Source organism: Lolium perenne, chromosome 3 (assembly GCF_019359855.2).
Source record: "Lolium perenne isolate Kyuss_39 chromosome 3, Kyuss_2.0, whole genome shotgun sequence".
Lineage (NCBI taxonomy): Eukaryota > Viridiplantae > Streptophyta > Magnoliopsida > Poales > Poaceae > Lolium > Lolium perenne.
Window position 1 is genome coordinate 25,280,292 of NC_067246.2, and position 27,183 is coordinate 25,307,474.

The 27,183-nt window shown below is 40.2% G+C and overlaps 1 protein-coding gene across 1 annotated transcript; it reads right to left on the minus strand.

Moving 5' to 3' along the window:
- Positions 1 to 13,731: 13,731 nt before the first annotated feature.
- Positions 13,732 to 15,268, minus strand: LOC139837822 (uncharacterized). The gene is made up of 2 exons (XM_071827113.1): positions 14,042 to 15,268; positions 13,732 to 13,941 (listed from the first exon to the last, which is right to left on the minus strand). Exons 1-2 carry the CDS (start codon positions 14,972 to 14,974, stop codon positions 13,732 to 13,734), a joined length of 1,143 nt encoding a protein of 380 aa, XP_071683214.1. The 5' UTR covers positions 14,975 to 15,268.
- Positions 15,269 to 27,183: the final 11,915 nt, after the last annotated feature.

Consider the following 27,183-nt stretch of genomic DNA (forward strand, 5'->3'; position numbering starts at 1 on the left):
ACATCCAGTAAATCCACTAGTTTTTCTTATATTTTTTCCTGGAAAGATAATATAGAAGCAAACTTTCCTATTCTGGGAAGAAAGAAAAATAACATGTACTACTTGCAAATGAAAAAAAACATCAATGTAGTTGGTACAGTAGTTTCTGCAATAGTTGTTGTTCAGAAAATTCATTAATTTGCTCAAGATAGATCAAACAGGAAAAGTAACATCATATTTCTCTTTACAGGGAAAGTTTTCGGGTGATAACATGTAATGTACTAGGTAGTTGCATGCCAATCTTAACATGACAACATCCAGTCATGTTGAGTTATCATGTTCCACACAAAAAATCTAGAAGAAAAGCACGAAATTCAGTTATGCATATGGAGAAAATATATCAGCTGATTCAGTTCATGCATTAGTTTCCATCCAAAAGTAATTTGCTGAAGATAGATCAAACAGGAAATCATCCAGATAGTAACATCTGCTGGATATATTTCGATCCAAAAGTAACAGCATGGTTTTATTCCCTGGGATAGTTCTCGGATGATACTACGTAAGGTACTAGGTAGTAGCATGCCTTACTACTTACATCACCATGTTCCTCACAGAATCTACAAAACGACTACAACAGTAATAACATCTGAGGTGCATGGTTCATGTCGTACTTGATCCGTGTTTTTGGTCTTAACTATTTTGAGTACCTGCATCTGGATATTTGTCGATATTGTCTTTGCTTGATCTTCAGCCAATCACTTCAGTACCTGGGGCAAAAAAAATGTAATAAGTTAGTAGATGAAATGAAAATATGTTGAACAACATCCATAAGTTAGTAATTACTTGCGATGTAAAAAAGAAATTCTTGTTCATTTAGTGATTCCACTGTATAATTTTCTTTTTATAATTGTGTGCAACTGTTGCAGATGCCGAGAGGTTTTGATTTCTGGTTCGGAATTGATCTTAATGAGCCAGCTGACCAAGGTTTTGCTCCTGGAAGCAATGACAATGAAGCTGGATCATCTCATGCTCCTCCTGATTGGGAAAATGCTGCTGATCAAGGTTTTGTTCCTGGGAGTAATGGCAATGCTCCAGGAACATCTCATGGTCCTCCTAATTGGGAAAATGCTGATGCAACTGGGCCATTTCTTCCATGTTCGGCTGGTCAAACGGGTTATGCAAATGTCGACCCGATGGACACTTCGAACAGAGGCACTAACGCCGGATCAGGTTTCCAGACAGGTGTAACTTTACCAAGTGAGGACAGTGGTGAGGAAGGTGAAGTTCAGTCAACACCAGAAGGGATTTCCCCCAAAACACCATTTCTTGGCATGAAATTTGACACCTGGGAAGCTGCTCTGTCACATTACAATAGGTATGCGCATCATGTTGGCTTCTCTGTTAGGATTGAATCATCTAGGAAGTCTACAGAAGATGGAGAGAAAGACAGATGCTTGTTTGTTTGCAATAAAACAGGGAACAATACATTACCACCTACTCCTGTGAAGATTAGAAATTGTGCAAACACAAAATTGGCAGATTGCAAGGCAAAAATGAGGATTAAAAGATCTGGTGCCAGATGGGAAGTTGCTCAGTTTGTCGAGGAATATACGCATGAATTTGTTGAGAAATTTGCTCTGAAAAAATTCCTGAGGTCGCACAACAAAATTCCAAAAGAAGAGAAGAAGTTCATTGATTTGCTAAGTGATGTAAAACTCAGTTCAGGTAGGATTATGGAAATCATGGCGGAATTATATGGAAGCAAGTGCCTTACAGTACTAAAACCATAAGCAATTACAGAGCCCAACATAGTGAAGAGCACAAAATCAAAAACATCCCTGAGTTGTTGAAATACTTTGAGAAGCTAAAAGAGGATGATCCTAGGTTTTATTATGACTACAAGCTAGACGATGACAATAGGGTTGAGAACATTGATACGTCCATTTTGCATCACTATTTTATATCATAATTTACTGTTATTCATTGATATATTTCATATTTAGAGATGATACTTATGTTATTTCACCTATTTTGCATGTTTCATGATTATTGGAGAATTACTCACCGGAGTCAGGATTCTGCTGGAAAAAGCACCGTCAGGATACAATATTTCTGAAGATCAACAATTGACGGAAAATATACCGAAGCTCTTATTTTTCCAGAAGAAGGAGCCAGCCAAAAGGGGAGGCCGAGGAGGGCCGCCATGGGCCCTCCCCATAGGCCGGCGCGGCCACCAGGCCAGGCGCGCCGCCACGTGGGGAGGGGGCCCACGACCCCCCTCGGCCATCTCCCTTTCGCGTACTTCATCTACCCGAAACCCTAAGGTGCAGAGGACGATCGAGAATAGACACAGCCGCCTCTGCGGGGCGGAAAACACCAGAGAGAAAAGAGCTCTCCGGCAGGCTGAAATCTGCCGAGGAAATTCCCTCCCGGAGGGGGAAATCGTCGCCATCGTCACCGTCATCGAGCTGGACTTCATTGGGATCATCATCATCATCATCTCCACCACTGACACCGTCATCTCCACCGCTGCACCTCGTCTCCGCTGTAACATCTAGGGTTGAATCTTGATGATTTCATAGGGGAAACTCTCCCGGTGTTGATTACTCCTTGTTATTGATGCTATTGAGTGAAACCATTGAATCAAGGTTTATGTTCAGATTGTTATTCATCATCATATCACCTCTGATCATGTTCCATATGATGTCTTGTGAGTAGTTCGTTTAGTTCTTGAGGACATGGGTGAAGTCTAAATGTTAGTAGTGAACTATGTTGAGTAATATTTAATGGTTTGATATTTAAGTTGTGGTGTTATTCTTCTAGTGGTGTCATGTGAACGTCGACTACATGATACTTCACCTTTATGGGCCTAGGGGAATGCATCTTGTATTCGTTTGCTAATTGTGGGGTTGCCGGAGTGACAGCAACCTGAACCCCCGTTGGTATATCGATGCATGAGGGATAGCAGGATCTCAGAGTTTAAGGCTGTGGTTAGATTTATCTTAATTACTTTCTTGTATTTGCGGATGCTTGCAAGGGGTTTAATCACAAGTATGTATTAGTCCTAGGAAGGGCGGTGCATTAGCATAGGTTCACCCACACAACACTTATCAAAACAATGAAGATTAATCAACTATATGAAGCGAAAGCACTAGACTAAATCCCCGTGTGTCCTCAAGAATGTTTGGTCATCATAAGTAAACAAACCGGCTTGTCCTTTGTGCTAAAAAGGATTGGGCCACTTGCTGCAATTATTATTCCCGCATTTTACTTACTTGTATTTTATTTATCTGCTATATCAAAACCCCCTGAAAACTTGTCTGTGAGCATTTACAGTGAATCCTTCATCGAAACTGCTTGTCATCACCTTCTGCTCCTCGTTGGGTTCGACACTCTTATTTATCGAAAGTACTACGATACACCCCCTATAATTGTGGGTCATCAAGACTATTTTCTGGTGCCGTTGCCGGGGAGTGAAGCGCTATTGGTAAGTGGAATTGGTAAGGAAAACTTTTACTGTACGTGCTGTTTTTATTTCTGCCTGCTGCCATAATTCATTATGGAGAGATCTTCTCTTGAATTCCTATTTGGAAAATCTACTACTACTGCAAAGGTAGTGGATGAGGTGCCAGGTGAGAAAGAGGTTCCATATAAAATACCTATGAAAATTATTGAACGTGTTGTGGATAACCGCTATGAAGGGGATGGAACTGTCCATCCTGGAGATCATTTACTGTTTTTACATGAATTATGCAGGTTATTCAAGTGTGCAGGTATTTCTATGGATGAAGTTAGGAAGAAACTATTCTCTATATCGCTGTCTGGTAAAGCGGCGCATTGGTATAAATTGCTGAAGAATGGGAATTCTCTTGATTGGAAGGATATTGTGCCTCTATTTTATTCTAAATTCTATCCTCCAAGTGAAATTCACAAAGACCGAAACCGCATATATAATTTCTGGCCTCATGATGGAGAGAGTATTGCCCAAGCATGGGGGAGATTGAAGTCTTTAATGCTCAAATGCCCCATTCATGAGCTTCCTGGTAATATCATCATTGATAATTTCTACGCAAGACTTTCTTTTCAAGATAAAACCTTGCTGGATACTACTTGTTCTGGATCATTCACACGCAACAAAGAAGAGTTTAAATGGGACCTTCTTGATCGGATTTAGGAGAATACTGAAGGATGGGAGAACGACAAAGATAGAGAGTCAGGTATAAATTATGATTATGAATGCATTGAAACTTTTATGGATACTGATAGATTTCGTAATATGAGTGCTACTTATGGTCTTGACTCTCAAGTTGTTGCAAACTTTTATAAAGCTTTTGCCTCTCATTTTGAATTGCCTAGGAAGAATTTTAATAAGTATCATGAACCCTATAAAGATAAAACCGATTCACCTATAGGTAAATGTATTGAAGTTAAAACTATTGATCACATTCTTCCTGAAGCTTATATTGAGAAAACCCCTTTTCCTGCTAAAATGAAGGAGTATTCTGTTATAACTAGTGTGGTTAACAAAAGTGCAAAGAAACCTATAGAACCTGAGGAACAAATAAATGTTGAACCTGCTGTTGCAATAGTTAAAGACCTTGTGACTGAAAATGTAGAAGATGGTCACATCATTTTCTGTGAAGATGCTTCTAATATTGTTTCACATCCTAGTAAGTCTAGGAAAGCCAGTGTTCCTATGCTCTCTGTTAGAATTGGTGATCATTGTTATTATGGTTTATGTGATATTGGTGCAAGTATTAGTGCCATTCCTTATGAGCTTTACAGGAAAATCATGCATGAAATTGGTTCTTGTGAACTTGAAGATATTGATGTGGTTATTCGGCTAGCTAATAGAGAAACTATCTCTCCTATTGTTATTGTTCAAGATGTGGAAGTTCTATGCGGTAAGATTAAATATCCTGCTGACTTTTTGGTACTTGGTTCTGCTGTTAGTAAGACTTATCCTATCATTTTTGGTAGACCTTTTCTAAATACTTGTGGAGCTATTATAGATTGCAAGAAATAGAAAATTGTGACTAAATTTGCTGGTGAATCTTATGAGTTTAATTTCTCTAAATTTGCCAAAGTTCCTTATGAAGCTGAATTGCCCAATAATGATTTTAGAGTTGAACAGCTTGCATCTATTGCTCTTGCTCCTAATAATCCTTTGCAGCAACATTTGGAGGATCATGAGAGTGAAGTCTTTAGGGAAGAAAGGAATGAGCTTGATGAAATTTTCCTTCGTCAACCTATTCTTAAACATGACTTACCGGTTGAAGATCTAGGTACAACACCACCACCAAAGGAAGATCCTGTTTTTGATTTGAAACCGTTGCCTGATAATCTTAAGTATGCATATATTGATGATAAGAAAACATATCCTGTTATTATTAGTGCTAAGCTTTCAGATTTTGAGGAAGAAAGGTTATTGGAAATATTGAAGAAACACCGAGGAGCTATTGGCTACACTCTTGATGACTTGAAGGGGATTTCTCCCTCTATTTGCCAACATGCCATCAACATGGAAGATGATGCAAAGCCTGTTGTTGAACACCAGCGTCGTCTAATTCCTAAGATGAATGATGTGGTAAGGAATGAGGTATTAAAACTTCTTGAAGCTGGCATTATATATCCTATTGCTGATAGTAGATGGGTTAGTCCTGTGCATTGTGTTCCTAAGAAAGGAGGAATAACTGTTCTACCTAATGATAATGATGAGCTCATCCCTCAAAGAGTAGTTATAGGATATAGAATGTGCATTGATTTTCGAAAAGTTAATAAAGTTACTAAGAAAGATCATTGCCCTTTACCCTTTATTGATCAAATGCTAGAAAGATTGTCTAAAAATACTCATTTCTGTTTTCTTGATGGTTATTCTGGGTTTTCACAAATTGCTGTTAGAACTAAAGATCAAGAGAAAACCACTTTCACTTGTCCCTATGGAACTTATGCTTATAGGCGTATGCCTTTTGGTTTATGTAATGCTCCTGCTACTTTTCAAAGATGCATGTCTGCTATTTTTCATGGCTTTTGTGAAAAGATTGTAGAGGTATTCATGGATGATTTTTCTGTCTATGGGAATTCTTTTGATAATTGTTTGCGAAACCTTGATAAAGTTTTGCAGAGATGTGAAGAAACTAACCTTGTTCTTAATTGGGAGAAATGTCACTTTATGGTTAATGAAGGAATTGTATTGGGACATAAAATTTCTGAGAGAGGTATTGAAGTTGATAGAGCTAAAGTCGAAGCAATTGAGAAGATGCCCTATCCGAGGGATGTTAAAGGTATTCGTAGTGTTCTTGGTCATGCTGGTTTTTATAGGAGATTTATTAAAGATTTCTCTAAAATTTCAAAGCCTCTTACTAATCTTCTTCAAAAAGATGTACCTTTTGTTTTTGATGATGATTGTAAGGAAGCTTTTGAAACTCTAAAGAAAGCCTTAACAACTGCTCCCGTAGTTGAACCTCCTGACTGGAATTTACCTTTTGAAATTATGTGTGATGCTAGTGATTTTGCTGTAGGTGCTGTCCTTGGACAGCGAGTAGATAAAAAATTGAATGTTATTCATTACGCTAGTAAAACTCTTGATGCTGCTCAAAGAAATTATGCTACAACTGAAAAAGAATTATTAGCTGTGGTTTTTGCTTGCGACAAGTTTAGACCTTATATTGTTGATTCAAAAGTCACAATCCATACTGATCATGCTGCAATTAGGTACCTTATGGAAAAGAAAGATGCTAAGCCAAGGCTTATTAGATGGGTGCTTCTTTTGCAAGAATTTGATTTACATATTATAGATAGGAAAGGTGCTGATAATCCTGTTGCTGATAATTTGTCTAGATTGGAAAATATTGTTTATGATCCTGTTCCTGTTAATGATAGTTTTCCAAATGAACAATTGGCTGCAATAACGGTGAGCTCGCGAGATAGTCCTTGGTATGCTGATTATGCTAACTTTATTGTTTCCAAGTACTTGCCTCCAACCTTTTCAAGACAAAGAAAGGAGGAAATTCTTTTATGACTTGAGGCATTATTTTTGGGATGACCCACACTTATATAAAGAAGGAGTGGATGGTATTATGCGAAGATGTGTTCTCGAATATGAAGAACAAGAGATATTGAGTAAGTGTCATGGTAGTGTTTATGGAGGACATCACGCCGGAGATAGAACCGCGCAAAAGGTTCTACAGTCAGGTTTTTATTGGCCAACTCTCTTTAAAGATGCAAGAAAGTTTATTTTATCTTGTGATGAATGTCAAAGAGTTGGTAATATCTCTAGACGCAATGAAATGCCTATGAATTATACTCTTGTTATTGAACCATTTGATTGTTGGGGATTTGACTTCATGGGTCCTTTCCCTTCTTCAGAAGGTAACACTCATATACTTGTCGCTGTTGATTATGTTACTAAATGGGTGGAAGCCATACCCACAAAAAGTGCTGATGGTGAGACCTCTTTAAAAATGCTTTTAGATGTTATTTTTCCTAGGTTTGGAGTACCTAGATATCTTATGACTGATGGAGGTTCTCATTTTATTCATGGTGGTTTTAGAAAAACTCTTGCTAAATATGGTATTAATCATAGAATTGCTTCAGCTTATCATCCTCAAACTAGTGGACAAGTAGAATTATCAAATAGAGAAATTAAATCTATCTTGCAAAAGACTGTTAATAAATCTAGGAAAAATTGGGCTAGTAAGTTGAAGGAAGCACTATGGGCTTATAGAACTGCTTATAAAAATCCTATGGGTATGTCTCCTTATAAAATGGTTTATGGAAAAGCCTGTCATTTACCTTTAGAACTAGAGCACAAAGCTTATTGGGCTGTAAGAGAACTTAATAAAGATCCTAAACTTGCCGGTAAGAAAAGGTTGCTACAATTGAGTTCTTTAGATGAGTGGAGGAGTGAAGCTTATGAAAATGCTAAACTTTTTAAGGAGAAAGTTAAGAAATGGCATGATAGAAGAATTATCAAAAGAGAATTTAATGTTGGAGATAAAGTCCTATTGTATCGGTCTCGTCTCAGATTTTTTGCAGGGAAATTACTCTCAAAATGGGAAGGACCATATGTCATTGTGGAGGTGTATCGTTCAGGGGCAATAAAAATTGGTTCGCTGAAAGGTGATACCACACAAGTGGTGAATGGACAAAGACTCAAGCATTATATTTCTGGAGATTCTTATAATGAAGATGTTGATGTTATTCAAGTGATGACTCCGGAAACTTTCATCAAAGATCAAATTGATAGTTCTGCAGAGTTCGACTTCGAATAGGTAACCGTTTTGGTAATAAAAATTTCGCGTTTAACTTTCCGAACAATGTTTTTGCTATTTTTAGAAAATATGAAAAATTACGAGATCGAATCGGAGCGGAGGAGACGCACGAGGGCGTGTCCCCACGTGGTGGCGCGGGCCCCACCCTGGCCGCGCCGCCATATGGGGATGGCTCCTCGGAGTCCCTCTCCCACTCAGGTTCGACCTGGTGCTTTCCTTCTGTCGTGAAAATTTTTGCTATATAATCCCCCGGATCCCCCGAGGTCCATATATCGTCTTCTCGTCGTGTTTTGTTTCAAGCTGTTTTCTGCCAGATACTGTTTTCAGATCTAGAGCCACCATGTCTTCGTCGGGAACTCCGAAGGATAGCTTCTTTGAGAACGTCGTCAACCCGTACATGAACGAGCTGAAGATGCATCCCAAGGAATTGCTGCTCGTAGATGGAGAGTTGCAGATTGAAGATGTCCGGGGTCCTAAAGGAGAAGGAAGTTTGGAGGACAGGATGGAGAAACTAGAACAAGAGGTCTTCACCTACAAGAAGATGGCTGAACGTGAAGTGGACATCTTCCACAAAATTGTGTCTGAACTTATTGATGAACACAAGAAGGAGACTTCAAAGCTATGGGACGATATCCTCTCGCTTCACAACACTACCAACAAACTCCAAGCGCAACTTTATGATGTTCAGAATCAAAACTGTGAGTATGAAAACAGGTTTAAACACATAAGCTATGCTGCCAGTTTCAGGATTCCTGAGACCAAGATGTCGTTTGTTGATGGAGAGCCTCTTCCTTGGAAGTCTGATGACGGGAAGAATTCACCACCGCCGAAGGAGTAATTCATCATTGGTATTGGCGCTCCCTTGGTTTGTTCCAAGCTTGGGGGAGTGCCGCGGTATCACATCATCACTATCTTTTACCTTTTTACTATCAAGTAGTGTCATATCATGAGTAGGGAAGTTATCATATAAGATGGTTGCAGTATGAAAGTATCTCTCTTTTAGTTGGTTATCTATGTATCCCTTGATGTGAGTTATCGTTATGGAATATTAATGAGAAGTTTTATCATTTACATTTTGCACACCTTATTTTAGTTTGCAATTTCTGTTATATGATTGATCTTGTTGTTAGTATTGGTATCACTTTGGGAGCATTAAGTAAATCTATTTGGTTTTGGCAAACTTAGCATTGGTCAACAGCAACAATACTTTGAGGTTTAAGTAGAAAAGAGGGAAATACATGTAGATATATTATTTCATTATCTTTCTTTCTTGTTAGCTAATGAGTTTAGTATTCTGAAGTTAAAATTGTTTGTGCTTACAAGGAAGATGCATGATTGTTTCTATCACATGTATATTTGTTTGTTTCCCTCAACTCTTATGCTTGCTTCAAACAACTTTGCTAGCCAAAGCCCTGTACTGAGAAGGAATGCTTCTCGTGCATCCAAAACCTTAAACCAAACCTATGCCATGTGTGTCCACCATAACTACCTACTATGTGGTATTTTTCTGCCATTCCAAGTAAATTGCTTGCGTGCTACCTTTAAAAATTCATTCCTTGTCTTTGCAATACACAGCTCATGGGAAAGTAGCCTAAAAAACTATTGTAGTAAAGAATATGTCGCTTATGTATCTTAGTTCTTATAAGTTGCTTGTTGAGCGGTAACCATGTTTCTGGGGACGCCATCAACCTGTCACCTTTGTTGAATATCATGTGAGTTGCTATGCATGTTCGTCTTGTCTGAAGTAAGGGAGATTTGCCATGAGTTAAATGGTTTGAGTATGCATATTGTTAGAGAAGAACTTTGGGCCGCCAACCAAAGCCATGTATCATGGTGGAAGTTTCAGCTTGGACATTAACCCTCAAATCTTGTTGAATGCTTAAAGCATAAAAGAGGAGTCCATTATCTGTTTTCTATGTTGTCCCGGTATGGATGTCCTCAAGTTGAGATCTATCAAAATTGAGAGATCAAATGCGATCTATCTCCTTGGACCTTTGTACAGGTGGCATAGAGGTACCCCTTTGTGACACTTGGTTGAAACATATGTAATGCAATGATAATCCATGGAAATCCGAGCTAATTAGGACAAGGAGCGGGCACTATTAGTATTCGATGCATGAGGCTTGCAACTTATAGGAGGTTTTATGCATAACACATATGAATTATTACTACCGTTGACAAAATTGTTTCCATGTTTTCAAAATAAAAAGCTCTAGCACATGAGTAATCCCTGCTTCCCTCTGTGAAGGGCCTATCTTTACTTTATGTTGAGTCAGTAAACCTATTTCCCTCTATCTTAAGCAAGCAATTGAGTTGTTGTGATCCAACCATTTATATTGTGATCTATTAATCATGTCTTTTATTCTTCCTTGTTTAGTACAAATTTTATCTGAATGAATATGACTTTGAAGGTTATCAATGATTATGAGGAGATTGTTATGACTGAGCATGTAAGATCTGCCATATAAGCTCTAATATAAAGGCTCTGCTCGAAAGATAAGTACAACCTGTTAATTGTTCTTTGACCAAGAACGAAGTTTGCCATCACCAATTATGATTTCCTATGCACCTTTATTTGTGATTTCCCTTTACTTGTTTCAAGTTGAGTTATATGAGGAAGTTGTTTACTAGAATGTCTTGTGTGAATTAATAAATGTGATGCTTCTTGTTCGTATTTTATTTATCGACTCTTCACTCCATAAACATGTGGTCTTGTTTACTGAGTTCAGTTTCCCTTGGGGACAAGCGAGGTCTAAGCTTGGGGGGAGTTGATACGTCCATTTTGCATCACTATTTTATATCATAATTTACTGTTATTCATTGATATATTTCATATTTAGAGATGATACTTATGTTATTTCACCTATTTTGCATGTTTCATGATTATTGGAGAATTACTCACCGGAGTCAGGATTCTGCTGGAAAAAGCACCGCCAGGATACAATATTTCTGAAGATCAACAATTGACGGAAAATATACCGAAGCTCTTATTTTTCCAGAAGAAGGAGCCAGCCAAAAGGGGAGGCCGAGGAGGGCCGCCATGGGCCCTCCCCATAGGCCAGCGCGGCCACCAGGCCAGGCGCGCCGCCACGTGGGGAGGGGGCCCACGACCCCCCTCGGCCATCTCCCTTTCGCGTACTTCATCTACCCGAAACCCTAAGGTGCAGAGGACGATCGAGAATAGACACAGCCGCCTCTGCGGGGCGGAAAACACCAGAGAGAAAAGAGCTCTCCGGCAGGCTGAAATCTGCCGGGGAAATTCCCTCCCGGAGGGGGAAATCGTCGCCATCGTCACCGTCATCGAGCTGGACTTCATTGGGATCATCATCATCATCATCTCCACCACTGACACCGTCATCTCCACCGCTGCACCTCGTCTCCGCTGTAACATCTAGGGTTGAATCTTGATTATTTCATAGGGGAAACTCTCCCGGTGTTGATTACTCCTTGTTATTGATGCTATTGAGTGAAACCATTGAATCAAGGTTTATGTTCAGATTGTTATTCATCATCATATCACCTCTGATCATGTTCCATATGATGTCTTGTGAGTAGTTCGTTTAGTTCTTGAGGACATGGGTGAAGTCTAAATGTTAGTAGTGAACTATGTTGAGTAATATTTAATGGTTTGATATTTAAGTTGTGGTGTTATTCTTCTAGTGGTGTCATGTGAACGTCGACTACATGATACTTCACCTTTATGGGCCTAGGGGAATGCATCTTGTATTCGTTTGCTAATTGTGGGGTTGCCGGAGTGACAAAGAACCTGACCCCGTTGGTATATCGATGCATGAGGGATAGCAGGATCTCAGAGTTTAAGGCTGTGGTTAGATTTATCTTAATTACTTTCTTGTATTTGCGGATGCTTGCAAGGGGTTTAATCACAAGTATGTATTAGTCCTAGGAAGGGCGGTGCATTAGCATAGGTTCACCCACACAACACTTATCAAAACAATGAAGATTAATCAACTATATGAAGCGAAAGCACTAGACTAAATCCCTGACATAGGCATCCCAAATGGGCCTGCCGAATATAGTACCCGGGGTTTATTGAAGGCCCACTACCCGAAGAATAAGAAGATTCGGGAGCCCAAGATGCGTTTAAGGAAGAAATAGAGTTGTAATAGGAAGTGTTACTTGTAATCTGGCGGGATGAGTTAGAAACCGTCCCGAACTCTGTAAACTTGTACAACACGAATCCTTCGACTCCACCTCCTATATAAAGGGGGAGTCGAGGGACGAAGAATCAATCGAATCATTGTCTGCAAACCCTAGTTTTCATAGTCGTCGAGTACTTTTCGGCTGAAACCTTCGAGATCTACTTGCCCTCTACTTCTAACTAAACCCTAGCCTACAATCCATAGGCATTGACAAGGCAATACCTTGTCAATTGGCGCCGTCTGTGGGAATTAGAGGCGTAAGGAGCTGATCTCGATGGCACGCTCAAGATCTTCGACATCGTCAACCGCAAGCAACACAATGGATCGAGGTAAACAGATCGCTACTGGTCTTGTCGATTTTGTTCCTCACCCACCCTCCCGTTTGGATGCATATGCGTATCTGGCGGAGCCCATGGAGATGACGTTCGGAAGGTTCCACTTTCGCGTCGAGAAGGAAGGATCGTATCGTGTCGAGATTCCGATTTCGTCGGAATCATCAGTGGCCGATTCCGATTTTTCAAGCTATACATCGTCAAACGAATCAGGAGAAGAAGAAACCTCGGCGACACGCTACGTCAACATCAGAGCAAGAGAGAAACTCGCCAAGATCTTCAACGACATGTCGTTTGAGTCATCTGTGGATTCATATATAAGCGATGGTTCAAGCAATGTCGACAGTTACGACTTCATCGACAAATCTTTGACAGTGGGCAAGGTCTTCATCAATCTCAACGACGATGTCACCAAACCCAACATAGATCTGAGTACAAAGTATCATCAGATTTACGCCATTGAAAATCAAGAAGAGACATCTGAGGCTTTCGACAGTTTGGGAAATCCATACGTCGATCCCTCCAATCTGCGACAAGGCTTGGGCAACAAATACGTCGGGCCAGAGCCGCGAGATAGAGTTCAACTTTCACAAGCAGCGTGGGACAGAGCTGCGAGAGCTATGAACGGCACAGAACCAATGGCTACCACAGCCACACCAGAAGAATTGCAAGCATATCAATATAGGCTCGCACGAGCTGCCAGGGAATTGGAAAAACAGACAGCTGAGTTGAACAGGAGAAAGGAGGCAGCTTACGCATCCCGCCGGAGAAGGGCAGATCTAAGTCGACAATCTAGAACTACGGGTGATAGCCATCGGGAGGCGCGGAACAGAGCAAGGTCAAGACTGCAACACATACCCGAAGCGGAAAGAGAGCACTTGGTTCAAAACCTCGACATGTCCTTTATGTCGATAGATACAAGAGGAAACATCATCCCTAAGACACCAGAGGCTGGGTATATGGCGACACATGCTTTTATCCTTGCATCTAAACCACCTCCGGGTGACCCAAGGGAAACACTGCACATGTTGTACCTTCAGAGGCAGCATCCTTCTCAGTAGATCCCGCAGATTTTCGAGAATCTGCGGGTTCATTAACAAAAGAGGGGGTCTCCTGGTTGTCATCATCGACAACGGCTCTTTCTTCGACCTCTCCATCCTCAGGAAGAGGAGGAAGGGAAGCCATAGTAGGATGATTCTACAAGGAAATAGTGACAAAAGAGAATAAGTGAGATACCACTGCAATAAGATACAAGGAACAGTTCAGAACAAGATAGAAATTCGAGAAGACAAAATACCTCGGGAAGAGGATTGGAAGCACTGTATGGTTCCACTCGACAGGAGGAGGGAATAGGATCCTTCTTGCCTAATCGAGAAATTCTTCGAACCAATTTTTCCAGGTCCTTTACAGAAAGATCACTGGAAACTCTGTTGGCGTCATTTTCACCAGAATACGTCCAAAGGGGATTTTTGCGAGCCTGAAGAGGCTGCACTCTAATCCTAAGGAAGTAGGCAGTAATTTGAACACCAGATAGCTCTTTGCCTCGAGTGTTTTGAAGATGATGGATACGAGCCATGAGCGCCTCTGTCGCCTTTTTCTCTTCTTCAGAAGCTTCGGCATCCCAGGAACGGCGACGCTGAATCCTGGCACTTCCGTCAAAAGGAACTATGTTGTGCTCCACAGAATTGGCGCTTTCTTCGTGAATGTAGAGCCACTTTTTGCGCCATCCTTGGACAGAGTCAGGAAATTTGACGTCGAAATAGTCGACATCAGTACGAACACAGATTACAACGCCACCTATGTTATAAGTGACGTTGTGGGAGCCATTGCGGCGGAGGCAGAAAATTCGTTTCCAAAGAATCCAATTAGGAGTGATTCCAAGGAAGCACTCGCAAAGCGTGATGAAAATAGAAATGTGAAGGATGGAATTGGGAGTCAACTGGTGTAGTTGAATCCCATAAACGAAAAGAAGGCCGCGGAGGAAATCATGGATTGGGGTCGAAAGGCCGCGGATTAGATGATCAACAAAACTAACCCGGTACTCCATTGGAGGCTTGGGGTAGCTTTCTTCGCTGGGGAAGCGGATGGCGTCCTCCTTCTTCATGAGGCCAAGCCTCTTCAGCATGTTGGTGTCTTGGTTGGAGATTTTGGATCTCTCCCACTCAAGATCCTCGGCAGCCATCTTGGATTCCGGAGTGCTGTGGCGAGTGAGTCGCGTGCGCGGTGGCATCAACGGCAATGGGCAGAGTAAGGTCTGTGAGTGCGGAAGCTTGGAGAGATTCGGGCGCAGGAGAAGTTTTGCGAAGGGGAACAGATGAGCGGCGCAAGCGAGGGGATGAACGGAGGTTGAAGAAAGGTTTATATAAGAATCGGGTGAAGCAGCGTGCCGTTGGATGGAGAAATCGTGTGGTGAGAATAGATCTTCTAGAAACAAGGGTAAAAAGGTATTTTTACTGAGATAGGCGTTACCGTACGTGCGCCAGAAAAAGTGGAGGACGTGTGTCCCCCACTTGCACGACGTGTCAACGTGGTCGAAGCAATGGACCCACAGGGCAGAGAACTCACGACTATTAGAGAAGGATGAAGTAAATTTGATTAAGGGAAGTATGTCGACAAGAAAAATAAAAGAAAAGTGGCGACAGAAAGAATTATTCAATACTTCGGGAGCCTTTGATCAAATACAAGTTTTTGCCCAAATGCTCGGGGGCTACTTCAGAAAAAAGTAAATTTTCGAGTATGACAAATATAGAAATTGCGGGAGCCTACAACCAAGCACAAGTCCTTGGCTGTAGCCTCGGGGGCTATTCCCATCGGGAGCGCTGTTCGCGCACCCAAGAGATAAAAAAAGAGAGAGAAGAAGAAAGAGATCATATTGGAAAGTAATGAAAATATAGCGACAAGGTGAACTAAAATGTTGAGCCTACAACCAAGCACAAGTTCTTGGTTGTAGCCTCGGGGGCTACTCCCATCGGGAACGCTGTTCGCGTGCCCGATGAAATTAACAAAGGAAAAATAGAAGAGCAAGAGAGTATATTTCGAGTTATAATTAACTCTACATATACTCCCATCGGGAGAACAATATAAGTCATATTTGACTCAATAAAATGTGCCATTCCAGCAGCCGGAAAAGCACTCGACAATATATTCTCAGAACGCCAAAGTTGCGATCAATTTCTGAATGCCGCAAATTTGCGAAGGTAAGACCCCAGAATCCATTCTGCTGGGCGTGGCATCGCCAAAGACTGCGCTCTGCTACTTTTATCCGTATCAACAGATACGAAGAAAAATCCTAACGGACGCGTTAGGTACCCGATAAATTTGACTGGGACTCGACAGAATGGTAAGACCTTAAGCGGCACCTGTCGAAGTTTACACCAGTATCCCGAGATCATGTCCGGGGACGTGATTTTGAAGTAGGTTTTTGCGGATTGCCACTAGAGCAGTTAACTAGTACCTGATCCGTCAGATGAACTAGCCCCAATTACCAATATCCCTGTACAATATAGAATTTTATGAGAAGAAATATAGAAAGTTAAGGCTTTCGGGTAAAAATAAACAGTGGAGATTTTCCCTGACTTTACAATTCAAGCAAAATCTCGGGGGCTACTGACATAGGCATCCCAAATGGGCCTGCCGAATATAGTACCCGGGGTTTATTGAAGGCCCACTACCCGAAGAATAAGAAGATTCGGGAGCCCAAGATGCGTTTAAGGAAGAAATAGAGTTGTAATAGGAAGTGTTACTTGTAATCTGGCGGGATGAGTTAGAAACCGTCCCGAACTCTGTAAACTTGTACAACACGAATCCTTCGACTCCACCTCCTATATAAAGGGGGAGTCGAGGGACGAAGAATCAATCGAATCATTGTCTGCAAACCCTAGTTTTCATAGTCGTCGAGTACTTTTCGGCTGAAACCTTCGAGATCTACTTGCCCTCTACTTCTAACTAAACCCTAGCCTACAATCCATAGGCATTGACAAGGCAATACCTTGTCAATCCCCGTGTGTCCTCAAGAACGTTTGGTCATCATAAGTAAACAAACCGGCTTGTCCTTTGTGCTAAAAAGGATTGGGCCACTTGCTGCAATTATTATTCCCGCATTTTACTTACTTGTATTTTATTTATCTGCTATATCAAAACCCCTTGAAAACTTGTCTGTGAGCATTTACAGTGAATCCTTCATCGAAACTGCTTGTCAACACCTTCTGCTCCTCGTTGGGTTCGACACTCTTATTTATCGAAAGTACTACGATACACCCCCTATACTTGTGGGTCATCAAACATCTTTTGGGTTGATGGTGCAGCAAGAGATGTGTACAAGCTGTACAATGATTGCATATCGTTTGACACAACCTTCACGACTAATCAGTATAATATGCCTTGCGCACCATTCACCGGAATCAATAGATATGGTTAGTCCATACAGCTTGGTTGTGTTTTCCTGAGGAATGAGAGGGTTTCGAACTTTGAGTGGCTATTCCGGACATTCTTAGTAGCAATGGATGGTTTGCACCTTCTGAACATCATTACTTACCAGGATGTAGCTATGAGGACTGCAATTGAGATGGTATTCCCTGACACCATTCACCGGAACTGCAGATGGCATATCATGCAGAAGGTTCAGGAAAAAATTGGTCCTATGGCAGCAAAAAGAGAAGACTTGAGGAGGGATTTCAATGATGTTATTGACTACAGTGTTACTGAAGAAGAATTTGAAACTAGATGGGCTGAAATGATCCAAAAACATGATGTTGTTGATAATGATCATTTCAAGGACATCTATGTTCTAAGGAAATGTTTTGTTCCTGCTTATTTCATGAAATGCGTTTTCCCATTCTTGCTTGATTAAATTTGCAAAAAATTGCAGTAAAACATAAATGAGAAGAAATTCCAGATGTAATTGCTTGATTCAATTTTCCATTTCTCAGTTAAATTGTTCTGTAAAAAAATGAGGAGAAGCAGCTTCATCACCTTAACAACAAGAAAGCAGACCTAGATGTATAACCCCCAAGGTGCTTTGTTCTCCGCGCGGAGCCATTTGTCAGTGTATAGTTTTCTGATGTTTGGCAAGTCCTTCTGTGTGAATGATGAAACCATCCTTCCATGTTTTTCCTCAAGGTTCTTCAACATAAAGAAACCGCAATCGTATCTAGGTGTGCATATGGATCAGGAACATAGTTAGCATATATTGAGATATCGATAAGATGTAACAGTAAACTATTTGTCTTGTCAAGTACCAAAAACAAGAAGTCTTACGTGTTTGTTTGACGAGGACTGTCAATAACTTCTATTGGCCAATTCGCGATTTGCACTTTTGATTTTGCGTACTCTCTTTTCCACATAACCTTGATTCCCGCTATGAGCATGTGACATGCTTCCATCATAAGAGCTTCCCCCTTTTTCCTTGATGATAACGAGTCAATTATCTCGAATCTTTCTGCTTTTATGTTTAGAACAACCAACCAGTAATGTCCAGAACAATTTGTAGGTGTTCATGCCCACTTCTCGAGTGTCGGGAAACAAACCTGTTAGAAGAAGGATGTTATTGTCTGTATGTTTTTTTTTTAAAATCAGCTTAATGTGCAGGCACATCTGGTGTATAAAATTCAGTTAAAAAATTCAGTTTAGAAGTTAGCGAACTTACAATTTCTTTGTGATCAAGTCTGTTGGCTGGGCTGTTCTCGAAACACCTTGTAACATCTTTTAAATCATATCGGGAATCAATGAGGTATTTCTGTACAAGAGATGCAGGAATTACATGCTGTAGGATTAATGGTGACAAAGGAAGTGCATGAACAAAAATGGTAAGAACAAGAATTCGATGATTGTTTACTTACAGCAACACGTAGTGGCATTATGTATTTCTTAGGATTTTTGTTCTCCAATGTCAATATGTGGATTCCAATCTCAGCTACTGTATTTATCAACATCTTCCCTGGTGCAACTGAATCTGCCAACTGCCCGAGGTTGCAATAGTAGTTTGTTGTATCAATGACTATTTCTTTATTCGTCGGTGAGCTAGTCTTCCATCCATGCTCACACACCATGTTATACAGAGTTTGCACAGACTTGGAAACATTGTAGTTGACCTTGGATTCTAGGTTGACGAATGGCGATTTTGCTAAGTGGCCTATTTTGACATTTCTCTTTTGATATTCGTGAACCACAGGTGTAATACTCCTTGATGAATCTGTTTTTTTCTTGATGTGTGGTGCTGCAACCATAGCTTCTGCTTCTTTTATCTCCACTTCTTTGTTAGCTTCGTTGACGACTAATGCATCTTGATCATTAGTTTCTGGTGGTGTGCTTAGATCAAAAGGTGGTGGGTCCGGAGCCATCCTCATTGCGTGCATTCTCCTTTTAGATTCTGTGCTGTCGAAGTTTAGTTTCCTATTCATTGGGTCGAACTTTGTTGAACTTGGGATGCTACTGGTTGTTGTCTTGATTCCAGATGAACTTGGAGTTGCATCTTTCTTGGGTTCAATTTTTCCATCACTTCCTGCTATTTCTCCGTCAGTTTTTGCTGTTGCCATAGTGCTCAGTGTTGAATGTCTTGTTTGTTTGCGAGAATTGCTGTCACTTGGACTTGATACATGGCGATGAGTTGTCTTTGTTGGCATCATTGTTCTTCCTTTTGTTGCTGTATTTACTTGGACTCCACCTAGATCCTGCGCTTTCTGTGGGCTTGAAGCCATTTCTTCGTGGGCAGCAGATCTTGTTCTGTATCTGGATGGAGATGGAACTACAGAAACTGATTCCTCTTTCATTTTCTTGCTTGGTCCATGTGCGAACGAGACCTTTTTCCGTTTGTTTGCTTCTACTTTTGGCACCATGTCTAACAAAAATTTATCCATCTCAGTTGTTTTGCTTCCATCAATTAGTGATTCCAATCCAGAAGATACTTCTACATCTGGCTTGTTTGTCAATTCCTGAAACATCTGTCTCCTTAGTTCAGATGTATTTTCTTGAATCCCACTGTTAGATATCTCTGGAACTTGAAGGATTGGTATGCTTAACTTGTGAATGTGTGAGAACCCTACATAGTGCATGAAGCCTATCCTTCTTTTCTCTTCAGTGCTTACTGAGCTATCTTCATCATCGAACATGACACCTGATAGTTGATGGTAAGTTACATTTTTGTGCTCCAAGATTCCAGTATCGACAGCTTGAGTTGATGGCAGCTTGTCTGAATTGGTGATAATGCCGTTATTCTTCATGGTTGATGTCCCGGTCTCACTAACAACTTCTTGATTTCCCCCCTTTTTCTGCTTATATTCTGCCACAAGTGTACCCAGAGAATATAATTTCGATTTATCTTCATTGTTGCATCCTACATGATTGACATCATCCACTGCGCTCTTGTATACAGTATCTGATATGTCAACTTTCAGCTCAATGCCTGCCTCATCTTGAGCAGAAATTGTGGGTGGAATGCTTTGGTCTTCGATGAACGCTTGTTCAGCAGCAGGCCCTGTATGTGGAATGACCGTTTTGTTAGTGTTTTCGACATCTTTCACTAAATTGCCATCAGGATGTTCTTTCACCTCAATATCTGCATCATCTTCAGCAGGACCCATAGTTGGAATGCTTTGGTCTTTGATTAATGCATGTGGACTCGCTGGTTTGGTAGTGGCATCAATATCTGTCAAAGTATTGCCATCTGGATGTTGTTTCAACTCTTCTTCAGATCCTTCTATGTGTCCATCTGGTACTGATTTGCTGGCACAGCCCTCGTCTTTGCCCATAGAAACACAGCCCTCGTCTTTGCCCATAGAAACACAGCCTTCTGAATGCATCCTGAAGGTTTTTTCATCATGTGTTGTTGATGGTTGCTGCTTGGAAAAACCATTTGTGGCTACTGAATCTTTACTTTTTCTCAGTGTTTCTTGCGAGCTGATTTGCTGACCTGTGAAATCTGGATTGTTTTTACTCTCTGGCCTGGCTGGTAACTTTCGAACTAGCATCTGCAAGCTTGCTTCAAAACCATGACAAGCGTACTCAATTGCTTCTTTGAATCTATAGGTTTCCTGCAAATGACAGTAAGTTTGTAAGTAGTTTTATCAGCATTATTTCGTACAGAAGTAATAAAATTGCAGGGAATGATACATCCTAAAGAATGTGAACCAATGTGTAAAACTAAAGAAATTAAGATCCAATGAAAAAAAGTATTTAACTACAAAAATTATGTTAAAATCCAAGTTCTTGTTAGTGCAGATGTTTTTTTCCTGAAAAGTTGGTTTAAATTGGTGTCACACTTGTATAAGAGGGAAAAATGTATGTCAAATTCCATGGATGTTAATTCAGGTGGTAGTTGTATGTAAGGGATGGGTAGCACTCCTTTTATTCTACTAGTGGTGGTTGAAAACATGGAAGATTTAAGCAGAAAAAACTATGGTAATTAATTGCAAAATTGAATCCTCTGATGGTAACATTCAACTCCAATGCGTACATGTTTTTTTCAGATGAAAGTTTTATTCTACTTTAGTGAGGGTGTTATTTTCTAGGTGAGACGTAAAAAGAGTAACAAAATTTTGTTTCATGCTTACTTGCTCTGTGCAGGTAGATGGCACATTGTGTCTGATGAACCTATCAATAACATCCGGGTCTGCAAAAAGTATGCTTTGCCCCCCAGTATATGCTTCTGGTTTGTCATCTTCAAACTCTTCTTCATTTATGTCACCATACTTCCATTCATCATCGGCAGGTTCTTCAAAATGTTTGTTGTCGCTTTGGTCTTGATGGTATGTGTTGTCTTCATCATGTCCGAGTGTATGTGACTGCTCCATAGATTCATCCCTATCAGTTGACCTATTGCTTAGGTCGTTGAGTTTATCCTGCCCATGAGCTTCTGAATTTTCAACAGATACATCTCTTTCAGTTGATTCAGATGCACTTGTGTACGCATATTCAGGTTTCAACTTCACATTCATAGACAGAGAGGAACATTTATCAGAGAACATTCGTATGGTTTGGCTGAAAAGCAAAAAAAACTACAGTTAACTACATATGCTATTTCTGTATGTACTTACCGGTGCATTGCCGAACGAACCATCAGCTCCTGTATCCTGCTTAATAGCTTTCGTGATCATTGCGTTTGTCCAAACTGAAACACGCGTCCCTTCATCACTGATATCCATATCATTTAGTTGCAATGAATCTAGGTATTTAACATGTAACATATGTAAAATGAAAATCTGTAAATAAAAGAGGACATTGTTTCCAGGCATGAAATAAAAATGATCAAATGGAAAACAAATTAGGAGCAGAAAAAGCTACCATTATGTACAACATGCATGACTTTAGAATTGCCTTTTCTGAGCTTGACTGAGTTGCTTTCTGAATCATCGTTATCACAAACTTGCAGACATTCAGATTTTTTGCTTGTTTGATGTTAATAAAAGATGAGTATATCCTCGGGCTAATGCGTACTCCTGTAGTAGGAGCTAGCACGGAGCACATCCCTTATGTTATGAACAATCTTAGGTACCGGCTGTCAGCTTTCTTCATTGTAAGAAGTTTCTTTTCTAAAGATTTGATAGTTGGCTGGTGGTTTCCTACATACCCAATCTCTTCTTTCATGAACTTTATTGCATCTGGAACTAGATCGTATGATACTTGTAACTTGCCACGTGGGACTCCTATAACCTTTTGTACAGATTCTTCAGTAATAGGGATTGAACCTCGCCCAGGGAAGACCAAACTGCATGATGCTGAATCAAAGCTTTCCATGAGAAACTTGCACAATTCAGGTTGCAGTTTTGAACATTTGATTTCCAATAATCCACCATAATCTGCATTCCTAATCATTGTCATCTGATCAGCTGTAATGCTAGGATATAACCTCACTAGCTTCATTGGGGATGCACGCTGTAGTAATTTCTTCCTTTTCACCTAGAACAAATGCAAAAAATGCCTTTAAGTAAACTGGAAAAGGAAATTATACATGTACATACAGTCTATGTTTTAAATTAATACTTGTCAAATGAAATGATATTGTTTTAAGAGACAACTTGTAGTTGGAAAGGAAAGTCAATAAGTTTCTGAATTTGCCAATTTGCCTACTACCGCGGTAAAGCCCGCTGTCTTGGGTATGAATGATTTTACATTTTTTTGGGAATGCAGTAACAAAAAGAATATATTAAGACTTACTGAAAAACATGTACATCACTTCCCCCATAGGAAAACATATAGTAAAAAATGGAGATGTACTACAAGTTGTAGGTTCTTTATCTCACCTTCACAGGTTTTACTTCTTCCTCAACAACATTTGCTTCATTTTGTAACTGAGCTTCTTCAACAACATTCACTTCATCGTGGATAGCTTCAACAGATACATCTCCTTCACTTGGTAGCTCACAGTGAATTGCTGAAACCTTGTGCTTCAATGTAAGCTTCTTGCGCATAATGCTTAGCTTACTGTGTTTTCTGCCAGACTTGTTTTTCCTATGACTGTTTGACTTTGTCATTGATGCCTGTTGAAAATTGCCAAGGTGGAAATTATTAGGGGAAGAAATAGCATATGTCCACACAGGTGTAGATGTCACTTAGCAGAAAAATGTTACTATATGCGGAAAAATGGTGCACTGATGTCACATATATAGCAGAAGGTTTGAAAATATTTCAAGTGGAATGTCAGTTAGCATGTACTGAAAAAATTGGTGTGAAAATATGTTTCTGATTCAGATGTTACTGAGACAAAACATTTGCTACCAGATGTTGCACACAACCCACACGATGTCATCATGATTCAGATGTTACTGAGACACAACATTTGCTACCAGATGTTGCAAAACAACACATGATGACATCGGAAAAACCTAACTGACCAGATAGCAACAACCTCAAAAATCAATTGCAGTAGCATGTTATAGTACATGAAATTGCTACTAGATGTTGCACAAAAAATACACATGATGACATCGCAAAAATCCTAAGTGACCAGATAGCAAACATCCTCAAAAATTAGCTGCACTAGGATGTTATAGCAGCAAATTTTCTACCAGATATTGCACACAAACCACATGATGACATCGAAAAAATCCTAAGTGACCAGATAGCAAACATCCCCAAAAAATCCCATGCACTAGGATGTCATAGCAGCAAATTTGCTACCAGATGTTGCACAAAAACCACATGAGGATATCACAAAAATCCTAAGTGACCAGATAGCAAACATCCCCAAAAATCCCCTGCACTAGGATGTTATAGCAGCAAATTTGCTACCTGATGTTGCACACAAAACACATGAGGACATCACAAAATCCTAAGTGACCACACAGTAACATCCCCAAAAATCCCCTGCACTAGGATGTCATAGCAGCAAATTTGCTACCAGGTGTTGCACACAAAACACATGAGGACATCACAAATCCTAAGTGACCACATAGTAACATCCTCAAAAATTCCCTGCACTAGGATGTCATAGCACGAAAATTGCTACCATATGTTGCACAAAAACCACATGAGGACATCACAAAATCCTAAGTGACCACACAGTAACATCCTCAAAAATCCCCTGCACTAGGATGTTATAGCACGAAAATTGATACCATATGATGCACAAAAATCACATGCGGACATCACAAATTCTAAATGACCACACAGTAACATCCTAAAAAATCAACTGCACTAGGATGTTGCGCAGAAACCACGCGTACCTTACTGTGGCGGAGACAGAGGAAATCACGTCGAGGATGTTGTCGGAGAGACGGCGATGTTAACAACGGCGGGATTAACAGACAACAACGGCGGCCACACACGACCAGAACACCGGCGGCAGCGCGAAGAGTAGATCCACGGAGAAGGATGTCACCTGAGAAAACCCCGAGGTGAAAAACAAGCAGAAACGAGAGGCACTCATGCGGGGACAGCAACGGAAGTGGGGCGGAAAACCAACCTAGGGCGAAATCAGACTACGGCGAGTAATAATCCGTCCACGGCGACTCCGACGACCACTCCTATCGGCCAGAAATGAGAACCACGGCGAAGGATGGCACCCACCTGAGAACCCGAGGAAAAAATTAGAAGCAGGGAGAAGGTGTGCGACGGTGCGGAAGAGCAATGGAAGTGGGCGAACCGAACCTGGTGCGAAAATATGTATCCGGCGAGTAAGATCCGTCCACGGCGACTCCGGCGGCCACCCCAATCGCCAGATTTGGGGACGGGGCAGAGCACCTGGACGAACGCATGCGAGGAGGGAGGAAGAGGAAATGAAGCCGCTCTCCCGGACAGGCCGCAATTAATTTTGAAAAATTTAATGCTCGGGCTACGGGTACCCAACAACAGATACTGCACGTGGGTCCCCACCAGGTGCGCCAGGCGGAACGCTCCGGACCATCGGATGCCAATCGCGCGGCCAGGAGGAGCGATCTGGCGTTAGCTTATAGCCAGATCAGCTTAGAGATAGATTTTCCGTTGTATCATATATGTCTCCCCTTAGCAATAAATTTCCTACCAAAATTTAATTAATCATATTAATTGCTAGAGATGGATGTAAGAGATAATGCATTGTATGACTTATATCTAATGCTTTCTCTAGCTGATGTGGCGGGGTAAGGGAAGGCATGCCTTCTCTACCATTGTACATGCCCTAAGTGAGATAATCAGATCCAAATCTATCTATCTATTATATACTAAAAGCAAAATAACGATGTTTAAATGAGACACCACGTTAATCCACATGTACTTAAATTATTTGATCCATTGATCTATTATATACTAAAAGCAAAATAACGATGTTTAAATGAGACACCACGTTAATCCACATGTACTTAAATTATTTGATCCATTGATCTTAATTGTAATGGTTAAGATTTAAAGCCAGCAATGTTACGTAAACTAGAGTCATGTACAACATGTCACGTAGATGGACACGTAAAATATTTATATATATCGACCAACTATAAGGATGATTGCGCATCGTCACGTGAGAAAATGAGCCGTCTCAACAACTAGCATGGGACACGATATACCTAAAAAAAAAAGAAGAGAAAATATGGAAGGATAGATTAGAGATTTATTGTTATGATGTAATGAAAAAATATTACTCGCGTAACCTATCTGACACGATATTTTTACAAATATCCTACGCTAGAAAAAGACTACCATGTACGCTAGCTATCCCGGTAGGAAAATCAGGTAGAGGATATGTTCTCCCGTAATCAAGCAGTCGGACCATTAAATAATAAGTTAGGATCTGCTAGAATAGAAAAAAAAATGTTTGGTAATGATTTGATTCCATACGGCACAACCGCTCAAGGTGCAGCTTGCATGTACGTTCCTCCGTTCAACATAATATAAGGAAGAAACAAGAAACAACTGATTCGTTTCCTTACGATGTGTTCCATCTAACATAAGGAAAAAAAATCAAAGAACATCGATCATATCGTAGGTGCGCGCACGTCCGTTCACGAAAAAGAAAACATGGCAATGTTTTTTTCTTGAGACGAAAACAAGGCGCTAGACCATGGTTACACGATAGATGTGATAATAAATAAGCCGATAACGTACTGATCCGTATAGTACATATGTAATGTATATGCAAGTTATTTTTGTTGGCTGGTATTTCCGAAATTTCGCAGGAAATCGGTTTTACCGGCATAATCGATATTTTTCTACCGGACTAAATTTGCTGATATTAATATTATTTGGTCAAATTTAAATATGTTTTAGATAGTTTGAAAGAATTTATGAATTTGTTTTATGTATCTCGGGCGGAATACCTGCCCATATTTCCATATTGTGAAGAATGAAAAATAACGGTACCTAGCGATTTTTTACCCTTCCAAGAAAAAAAGAAACTTGATTGTCCATTGACTCTTTTTCAGCCGGAGAAAAGCTACTGCGAATTGAAAATATGTTATTCATAATACATGGTATGATACATGTCGATCTACATATACATCTACCGATTGGATCTCACATCAATATTTTTCTCAGCGGTACCGGTATTAACATAATTTTTTCAAATATAAATAATTTTAGGTAATTTGGAAGGATTTATGAATTTGTTTTGAATATCTCGGGAAAAATATCGGCATGTAATTCAGTTTCCTATGGTAATTTTAGGCAACCAAGAAAAAAAACTTGACTATAAATAGAATTTTTTTCCTCCCAAGGGAAGCTACGCAAATTCCAAATATATTATTCAGCGTCAGGGTTCAAATCCATGCCAACCTACATGTACATCTACCAGATTGGATCTCCCATTAAATGGATGGAACTTAGGTAAAATACACACTATTACAATCTCGCCGTACAATAAAAACTTCATACACAAACCTAGCTAGATCGTGGTTTTATAATTTCATTTGTATCACATATAAAGAGATACAAATGTTTATAAAACATTAATTCTGTTCTAAGATGCAAACTTACTCAGGGATAGGGAAACCCCGACATATTCACATTGAAATGAAAATAAACAATTGAAATCTATTA